Genomic DNA, 9,962 nt, shown 5'->3' with positions numbered 1-9,962 from the left:
AAGGCCCTGCAGTGCTCCAGGCTGGGGGCAGAGTGGCTGGAAAGCTGCCCAGCAGGAAAGGCCCGGGAGGTGCTGGCCAATGGCGGCCGAACGTGAGCCTGTGTGTGCCCAGCTGGGCAAGGAGGCCGGTGGCCTCCTGGCATTCTGTGTCAGCAGTAGTGTGGCCAGCAGAACCGGGCTGGTGATTGTCCCTCTGTGCTGTTCACTGGAGAGGCCACACGTCATATCCTGTGTCCAGTTCTGGGCCCCCCAGTTCAGGAAGGACATGAGGTTCTGGAGCAGTTTTAGAGAAGGGAACAGAGATGGTGAAAGGTCTGGAGCACAACTCCTGTGAAGACTGAGCGTGCTGGCTTTGTTCAGCTCAGAGGAAAGGAGGCTCAGCGGGGATTTTATTACTCTCTGTAACTGCCTAAGAGGAGGATCTATCTATGTGGGGATCAGTCTCCTCTCCCAGACAACTAATGGTAGGAGAAGAGGACATAGTCTCAATCTGTGCCAGGGAGGTTTAGTTGGACATTAGGAAGAATTTCTTCACAGAAAGGGCAATTAAATATTGGAATGGGCTGCTCAGGGAAGTGGTGGAGTCACTGTCTCTGGAGATGTTTAAGGAAAGACTGGACGTGTCATTCAGTGCCATATTTTACTTGACATGGTGGTGTTCAGTCAAAGGCTAGATTTTATGATCTCAGAGGTCTTTTCCAGCCTAATTGATTCTGTGATTGTTTTGAATCCCTTTACATTCCTCTTTTAGGCAGACCCTGCAGCCCTGTGTGTGCTGTGGGTGATGACATGGCACCTGCCGAGCCCCTTGTGGAGGGCTTAGTTTGCGCATCATAGAACCACAGAGTGTTTTGGGTTGAAGGGACATTAAATTTCATCTAGTTCCAAGCACTGCCCCCCACCCCCCCCCACCATAGGCATTGATGCCACCCACCATATCAGGTTGCTCCAAAGCCCACCCAACTTGCCTTGAACACTTCCCAGGCTGGGGTATCCGCAGTTTCTCAGGGCAAACCATTCCAGTGCCTCGCCACCCTCACAGTAAAGAATTTCTTCCCAATATCTAAATCTTTCCTCTTTCAGTTTAAAACTGTTCCCACTATCTGGGAAGTTCCTATCACCATCTGATCCCTTGGCTGTGATTATCTTGTCTCATCCCTGTGATTCTGACTCTTTAGGGAGAACCCCCATCTCTAGAGACTTTGAGGAGACTCATCCAAGAGGAGTTATCCAAGCAGCTTGATGGTAAGTAATCAGTACCAGGAAGCCAGAAGATGGATCTGGAGAGTATGAAAGATGCTTTCCATAGCTATTCTGGCATCTGAACTTCTGCTTAAGGAAGGTAGCATTGCAGCAAGCTTGCTTGGAAGATGTGTAAAAGGAAATGTGCTTTACAATTCCCCAAGCTTCAATGTTCCCAGCAATAGCACAGAAAGTAACCAGAGTAGATCGTAAACTTGCTTTTGAGATCCCAGCTGGAGAAGAAATATTCCTGATTTTTGTCTGTGACTTGTGATACTCACCTATATAAGAACAGGGGCTGGAGGGAATGTGGGCTGCTGTTTCTCTCAAAGTATGTGAGTTACAGACCACTACTGATGCCATTGACAGTGAGATGCAAAGCTGTAGTCCTTCTCACACAGCTCTTGAAGCAGCTGACACACAGGTGCTAACATTTTGCTCCATGCTAAAGATCACAGGTAAATGGAGTGATTATTTCACAGATTTTATTTACACACTCTCAGTCTTCAATATCCACACCAGTCTAAAATAATTTAAAATTTAGGATTAATGAAGAGAAGATAGAAAGAGAAGATCCTCTGTTCTGGAGGATGTTTGTGATGCTGAGTGTGTTTTATGAGCTCCCAAGGTTATTTTTGTGGTGTAACCCCAGCCAGCAGCCAAGGCCCATGCAGCCACTCACTCACTCCCCTACCAGCGGGACTGGGGAGAGAATCAGAAGGGTAAAAGCTGGAAAACTCATGGGTGGAGATAAAGACAGTTTAATAGGGAAAGCAAAAACTACCCAGAAATAAAGCAAAGCAAGGAATTAATTCCCTGCTTCCCATGGGCAGGCAGGTGTTCAGCCATCTCCAGGAGAGCAGGGCTCCATCACATGTAAAGGTGACTTGGGAAGTCAAACACCATCACTGCAAATGTCCCCCCCCTTCTTTCTTGTTCCCCCACTTTATATACTGAGCATGATGTCACCTGGTCTGGAATATCCCTTTGGTCAGTTTGGATCACGTACTCTGGCTGTGTCTCTTCCCAACCTCCTCTGCACCCTCAACTTCCTTGCCAATGTGGCAGTACAAAAAGCAGAAAAGGCCTTGGCTCTGTGTAGGCCCTGCTCAGCAATAACAAAAACATCAACAAAAATCCAAAACACAGCCCCATACCAGCCATTGTGAAGAAAATAACTCCACCCCAGCCAAACCAGCATGGTTGTTCAGGGTCTTAGCACTGAAATGGCAGGCAGTGTGTGCCTGCCAGGAATTGCAGAATATGCTGTTACAGGGAGCTTAGTTACAGCTTCTGACTTCACAGCCAGAGATGGGTGCATTAGGCTTTAACTCCATGTGTGACATAGCCTGGAACAAGAAAAGCTTTCTCCCTACAGACCAGCCATGTAGTATCTCTGTGTAACAAAAGCAGTAGAAAAAGGCTCTCCTTCTCAGAGCAGCAGTGGTCCCAGTTTAACAGGTATCTACCAGGTATCACCTGCACAACTAAAGGAAGGGACATTTCAGATTCTTGGAGGACAAGGAGCAGAGGATGAGAGAAAAGTTTATGATAAAGTATTAAATTTATGAGAAATTTAAAGCTACCAAGAAATGAGATTTAAATAATTTAGAGGTGATTAGGGAGTCACAATCATGGATTATGGTGGGACAACAAATGGGTGTCCCTGGAAAAGTGATCTGTGACAATACTTGGACTTTACTGATCCCCTGGTTCTGGCTCTTCATCTCTTGGAGCATAGTCCTTCTAGTCTAACCAACCCATTTCCCTCTCTTCACAGCAAAGTTGCCCTATATCCTGGCTCAGATACAGCCTGCACAGGTAAAAGCATCCCATGGCAGACCAGGACCTCCTGGTCCCCCTGGGAAGGAAGGACTTCCAGGAAGAACTGGCCCTCCAGGAGAGCCTGGCCGACCTGGACAGACTGGGTCTGAGGGGCCACCTGGACCAGCTGGTCCCAAAGGTGAGTGAAACTTGGTTGTTGGGGCAGTCCAGTAAAAGGATGTGTCCATTCCACTTTGGCATCCACCTTTCCTTTTAGTAGCATATAAATAGTCCTCAAAATGCAGGTGTTGAAAGCGACCTCAGTCTGTTGAATCAGAGGTTTGAATCTGACCAGCAATTGCTGGTATGCTCCACCTCTGGCCAGAACTGGAGTGGGGCAAGTCTTCATTCCCACGTAATGTCCCCTTTCAGAGGACTGGCCACAATTAGGAACTATTTTTACCAAATATATTTGCTTCAGTGTGGATGAAACACCTATAGTAATGTTTAGTTCTGTAGACCACGCTCATCAGGTCATATTTTTTTCTTTACAGGAGAAAGAGGAGCAAAGGGTGAGAAGGGAGACACTGGTATTGGCCAGAGAGGGGAAATGGGTCCTCCAGGAATTCCAGGTGTGTTAATCAGAACACCCCACAAAACACACCACTTAGAACCACTACCAGGACACAGGTGTCTGCTGTATTAGAGAGACAATCAGGATGACATAAGTACAATGTACACAGTTTCTGTAGGATGTGGCCCAAAGGGAAGGACTGTATCACTGACATCATATCTCGCCACCTTTATTTCCTCAGCCTGATGGGTATAATGAACCATCTCAGTTACAGCTAAGTTAGCTGTCCTTTGGGACAAATACAAAGTGAAGCTTTAATTATTAGAGGCACTATGAAGTAAGTGTTTTCTCTGTCCTTGGCAGAGTCTTCTTGTGACCAAGCTGAACCCAGAGTTTCAGGCAGCTTCAGATGTTATAAAAGGTCATACTGAACACCTGTGTCTTGGGGATACAGCTGCTTTGCGGGTACTGACAAAGCAGCAGCAAATATAGTTTGTCTGCAGTCTGAAATTAGGAACCATTGATCAGTTTTGCCTTCATTGCTTTTTTGGGAAAGGAGCTATGGGAAGCCCTCATAACCCCATGGTTTGCATTTGGCAGACTGGCCTTGCATTGCCTTCAAATAACTGTGCACACTATGCTCTGCAACAATGAGTTGTCTCCCCAAGCTGGCTCTTGCCTCCAGCTTTCCCATCCTCACCTCCTCTCTGTGAGGACTGTATGTCATTAGTTGTCTCATGCAGCTTCACAACTTCAGTGTGGAGATAGAGGAAGAGCAGCCATAGCAGAGCCAAGCATCCTGAGGCTGCCATAGGGAATAGAAATCTTTATTTCCGAGGAGACTCTCTGGTTATATCCTTGAGATACATCCTGGCCAAATCCAAATCTGTAGAAGCTGCTGTCTGCATCCCAGTTTGGCAGCAAAGCCATTTCCTGTGACATTACACTGCTGAGTACTGCACCCTGGGGGTGTCACTCTGGTGTCACTCACCAAGGGCATTTTGTTTCTATTTCAGGCCTCCCAGGGGAGCCTGGTTATGCCAAAGATGGGATGCCAGGACCTCCCGGCCCTCAAGGTGAAGCCGGTGTGCCGGGTCTGGCAGGTCCCCAGGGACCCCCAGGAGCCAGTGGACAGTGTGACCCCTCTCAGTGCGCTTACTATGCAAGCCTGGCTGCCCGGCCCTCCAACGTCAAAGGGCCATAGCGTGCAGGGAGCACCCCCAGACTTGTTTTGAAAACTTGAATTCCTCACACCTGCCAAGAGCTCTCCAATGTTTTCAGCTGTGTTTCTTTTGCAGGAGGCCTTCTAAAGCCAACGAATGCTGCCGGTCGGTCAGATTATTTTTATGACTTATAATTATTATTATTATTATTATCTTTGATGTGATATGTGAACTTTTTTGTTTTGTTTTGTTTTCTCTTACATCAGGGCATATTAAAATGTTAAAAATAAGTGGGTTTTTTTCCTCTTTTGAAGAGCATATAATAGTAATGCATTGTGTGATTGTTTATGCAAAACCATTCCAATGCCAAATTTTTCATCTGTTATCTGATTAATTCTTTCCAAAGCTTTATCCCTCACCCTTTCAACTGAAATCAAATCCTGCAGCCTGGGGCATTAACTGTGACACACAGGCACAGGATTGTTGGTGCTATTTGGCATCCACATGGAGGGGGAAGATAAAGCTATGCCAAAGCTGGAAAAGGGGCCTTCAGTATATCCAACTCCCAGTGGACAGACAATATGGAACAGCTAGTATGTGCTTTCCAGAAGATCCCTGTTAAATTTAATAAATGAATCAATATTCTATAGGAGCTACTTTTTTATGGAGTCATGTGGGATCTCCTGAAGAGACGACACAGATGATCTAAACCTCCTTGCTACTCTCTGTACTCAGAGAGTTTGGTTCTAAGAAATGGAACTTATTTCCCTCTGTCAGGGAAACGCCTCTGCCAAAATCTTCAAGGTTATCCTCTGTCATGTCAAGGATACCAAATCCCCTGTGCACTGTCAGCACATGCACAGCTCCCCTACCATTGCTTCACCCAAATATCAGCCAGAGCAGCATAGAAAGTCCCCTGGTATTAAAAACTCAGGAAGCGAACTGTGACCCAATTCACTATTTTGGTTGATCCACTATGACAATAATTTGGCAAGTTGTGTTACTTAGAAGGCTGGTGCATAGTGCAGGCTGTTCTAGGCGGATTTTGATCTTTGATGAAGGATCAGAACAAAGAGATGTTCAGAAACATGGGGGAAATTGTGTTTGAGAGTGAAAGCAACAAGCCAGACAGTGGCCCTTTCTCCCTATCAGCTAATTGCCAAAATCAACCCGAGAATGAAAATACAAAGTAAAAAGGGGATGGAGTTTGAAAAGACCTTCACAATAGGTCATTTGTGAGCTTAACCCTCTGACCAAGCCATGCCCACCCACTAAGTGCAGATCTGAGAAGTGATCAGGCCTTGGGTATGTGCCAGCCAGCAAAGCAGCTGCATTCTCAAACCTCTTCTGCACAAAGCAGTTTGTAGTGAGAGATGGGAGTAATGGACCTGACACAGGCACTAAGTGCTGAATGTGTTTGGGAATCTCATCTGTTCTTTTGGAGACAGAAAAGAGGCACCCTGCCCTGCTAACACATTCACCATATGGCGTGGTGCTTCCAAACTGGCCAACCCAAGCAGAAGCCACAGCTGTCGATAACCAGTCCAGAATCAGACCCTGAGGCTAAAGCCCAGAGATAAGCATTTGCCAGCATTGGAGTCTTTTTTTACCCACTAGCAGATAAAATTTGCCTCTGCTTTACTGAAAAATGAAATTAAATAACAAGTACAAATGTGAGGGTTAAACAAAGTCTTTACTGTGTAGCTCTCAATGGTGCTATTTTTGCTATTTCCTATGCAAATAAACTCTTTGATTTGATTTTACTGTGTTTCTTGCTATGGAAAGACCAATCAAAGTGAAAATATCATGAAGTGAAAAGCTTACCACTTTTAAGTAACTCTCAATGGTATATCTGTTATTGTACTGCATCTTGGGTCAGCTTGCTGGATTTTAGTATTAAGCAATTATGTAAGTCACATATTTAACTGAAACATTTTTTCTAGTCCAGGCTGAGTGAGATTTCATCCCTCCAGTGGTGAGGCAGAACAGGGTCTGTATTTGAGAGCACTTCCTAACGTGGGATGAGATATTTTTTGGGTAAATGTGATGGTAATGAACAGGTGTTACAGAGGTCAAACATGTTAACTGGACCATGCAAATATGACATTTAATTCCTGTCATGATGGTGACTCCTTCGTCCCTACAGATTCCTTCTCATCATGTGTGTCATGATGTGCCATGCTATGCATGGCATCAATTTCGGTACATTCTAGTGCACCATGAGAAGGCAATATACATAATGATGTTCTGTTAAGCAAATTTCAGAGTCTTTAACTCCTGTGAGGTCATAGAATCACAGAATAATTTGGGTTGGAAGGGAACTCTAAGGGTTATCTCGTGCAATCCACAGTAGGTGAGATGGTGCAGTGGCATCCAGTTGAAGGAGATCAAAAGGGGTTTTTTGATAGCCCTTTTCATTTGAATGTCTGTGGGAGCCATTTCCAAGAGTCTGCATTCGGAACACACGGGACACACTTGCATCTTTAATAGCAATTGAAAAATCTTCATGAGTTAGGACTACATCTCTGAACATTTTCCACACATAAAAAGGGACACAGCCTAATTCCCTTTGCTCCAGCATATTCCCCAGCATACGGCTATCTGTTCAGTCTGTTCTTAGAGACACCCCAGACTGTCTCTGTGCCCTGAATTCACTGGGGGCCATTTCCCTGCTTTTTCTTAAACTTTTTTTTCTCTCCAGCCAGTTAAATGACATTTACCAGGCAGAATCTGTCACTCTGTTAGTGAGCAGAGTACAAGACATGAGCTGCAGACCCAGATCAAGACCTGTGTTTGCACTCACCCAGATTTTGGTCATCAAAGGGAGGTTCCTATAGCTGCCACCTCTTGCAGAAGCAAGCCCTACAGGAATGTGCCTAAAAAGTCACCAATAACAGGTAAGAATGGAGGGTGTATCTGGAGGATTTTGAAAACTGCCACAGTTTTTGCCTCACTCTGTTTGTATGTATTTGCAGTCTTCGGAAACATGGTCTGAGATTACTTTCCAAAGTAGGTCTGCCATCTGGGAAGCCAGTAAACCTACAAGTACAGCCCTGGGCAAGGTCAGAAGCTGCCCTCCAGAAAATGCAGGTGCCTCTGTGCCTGAGCAGGTGGCTGTGTGTGTATTGTCTGTCCAGCGCTGTGCAAGGTGAACACCCAGGCAAGAGGTGGCAGGTAGGGCAGGGACAGTACTGGTGGCTCTCTCCTAACTGCCCTTGAATAAGGGAAAGTTGTGGCTTTGGAATCTCTGTGTTCCTGTCTCTACAACCAAGTGTTTGGTAAATCACCATACAGTCTGTTCACTGAGTCTGAGGTTTAAACCTGGGAATAGGCTTATTTTTTGTTGGATTTTGTGTTGGCCCTGTGGCAATGTTCTGTTAAAATTGCATTAGAGAGTCAGACAGTATATTATTCACATTTTTAAAAGGTACACATGAGATTTATGGCACCACTGTCAGTTGCTCTTTTTTCTCCTTTTTTATATAATGTGTAAATTACTGTAATTATAGCAAACAGACCATTATTTCATTCAATTTTTTGCTTGTCAAATAAAAAAATTACAAAGACAGAAGAAAGTGGGACCATTTGGAGAAAATATTTTTTTTGGTGCTAAATTATTTAACACTTGCTACTTGTTTTCTAAACAGTTTTGAATTAGCTGCTTCTTGGAAGCTGTATAAAATGCCTGTGGGTTTTTTTCTTTTTTTCCAGAGAGACAATAAAAATTCTGTGGCAGCTAAGCCCAAAGTCTGTGCTCTGACCACAGAAATGGTTGGGAGACAAACACAGATTTTTACATTCTGGGGAATTATTAAAAAACAAAAAAGTTTAAAAATTATGTTTAAAAAACCCCCTAAAATAGAGTCTAGTGATGGTTCAGTCTTTTAATGTGGAAACTGGCCAAGCTTTGCCCTGTTAAAGATTGCATTTGACACCTTCTGTAACAGGACTTGGTGCCTAGGAATGGCTGGGTGTCACCATCCACACTGTGTGGGGCCAGAGACAGTGACAGGAACTGGCAGGTATGATGTAGGACCTAGGGAAGCCTTTCCAGAGCTTCAGTGGGCGACCCCGGAGAGATCACGTCAAATGATGTAAAATGTTTGTGTCTGGGTACATCAATCCTGTGCTCAGTCTCTCCCAGTGAGATTCAGAGTCACAGAACATAGAACCATAGAATGTCCATAGTTGGAAGGGACCCACAGGGATCATCAAAGTCCAACTCCTTGACTTTAAGGACTCAAGCCTGGTACCTGCACTTTGGTGGCTCCAATGAGAGCTGGAGAGCCTGGAGATCCATTCAGTTTATCCTAAAGTATTCAGCTGCAGCATTCAGAGCTATGTTGCCTACATTAACTACATCTCCGTGGAGAAAAGATCTGGTAGCTGTCTTTATCTTCCACCATCAGTAACTCACATTTCCCCTGAGCTGGTGTGGGGAATGTTGTCGCCAGCAGCCAGGCTGTTCAGGGGGAGAGGGACAAGGTTATGGCAGGAACTTATACTGTCCTTGGGCCATGAAAATTTTCTTAAAATGACTGCAATAACTCAACAGTTATCATATAGACTGAAAAAAATCTACTACCACCCTTTCAGCCTCTATGAGCTGGAGCCCAGTGCTGGTGAGGGTTAAGGTGGCCGCTCCATGGCATGGCAGGAAGAGCGGCACAGGGATGAAGCCAGTCTGGAGTTGAAGGCAGGCTCCTGGCCCAGTCTGCAGCCCTGTGCAGGGGTGACCATCCACCAGAGACCACCAAGAGTCCTCCTTGCTGCTGTTTCTGCAGAGCCAGAGCTGATGGAGGAAGAGTCTCTTTATCAATTGTCTACCACATACTAAATTTGGCACCTGAAGTCCTTGGGGACATAAGGGTCCATCAGCGTTTGGATTTTTCTTTCAACACCTTTATAAATTATGAAGATGAATCAAGAAAAAGCCTGCTTAATTTCCTTGATTTGGTTTAAACCTGGAAGTCACATACATAGTAGATATTTGTCTTCTGACTTGTGAAATGGGAATAACTGATTAGAAAAGCATGAAGATGTGATGAAGAGGAGACTAGTTTTGGTAGTTGCTTTACAAAGCAGATTTTTGTTGTAAGGGTTAACATCTGAATACTTTTTCGGGCTTGGCTCCATAATATTGATGCTGGCAATGTTGTTGAAGTTTGTCTGAACTGAGAATGAGACCATCCTGCTGGGTTTCTAGGGGTTTATGTGTT

At 44.9% G+C, this 9,962-nt stretch overlaps 1 protein-coding gene across 3 annotated transcripts in view; it reads left to right on the top strand.

The window, feature by feature from the left end:
• Positions 1-6,501, top strand: part of COL22A1 (collagen type XXII alpha 1 chain) — a 221,579-nt gene extending 215,078 nt beyond the window's left edge. For all 3 annotated transcript variants that reach the window (XM_042036305.1, XM_042036303.1, XM_042036304.1), the window contains 4 exons: positions 1,179-1,245; positions 3,023-3,205; positions 3,561-3,638; positions 4,597-6,501. In XM_042036305.1, coding sequence (XP_041892239.1) covers positions 1,179-1,245; positions 3,023-3,205; positions 3,561-3,638; positions 4,597-4,784 — 516 coding nt within the window. In that variant the 3' untranslated portion in view covers positions 4,785-6,501. The remainder of the gene's footprint in view (positions 1-1,178; positions 1,246-3,022; positions 3,206-3,560; positions 3,639-4,596) is intronic.
• Positions 6,502-9,962: the final 3,461 nt, after the last annotated feature.

This window comes from Corvus kubaryi, unplaced genomic scaffold, assembly GCF_017639235.1.
Source record: "Corvus kubaryi isolate FWS band 111438036 unplaced genomic scaffold, C.kubaryi_AGA036_p1.0 37385, whole genome shotgun sequence".
Lineage (NCBI taxonomy): Eukaryota > Metazoa > Chordata > Aves > Passeriformes > Corvidae > Corvus > Corvus kubaryi.
This window is presented reverse-complemented; position numbering and strand designations above follow the sequence as displayed.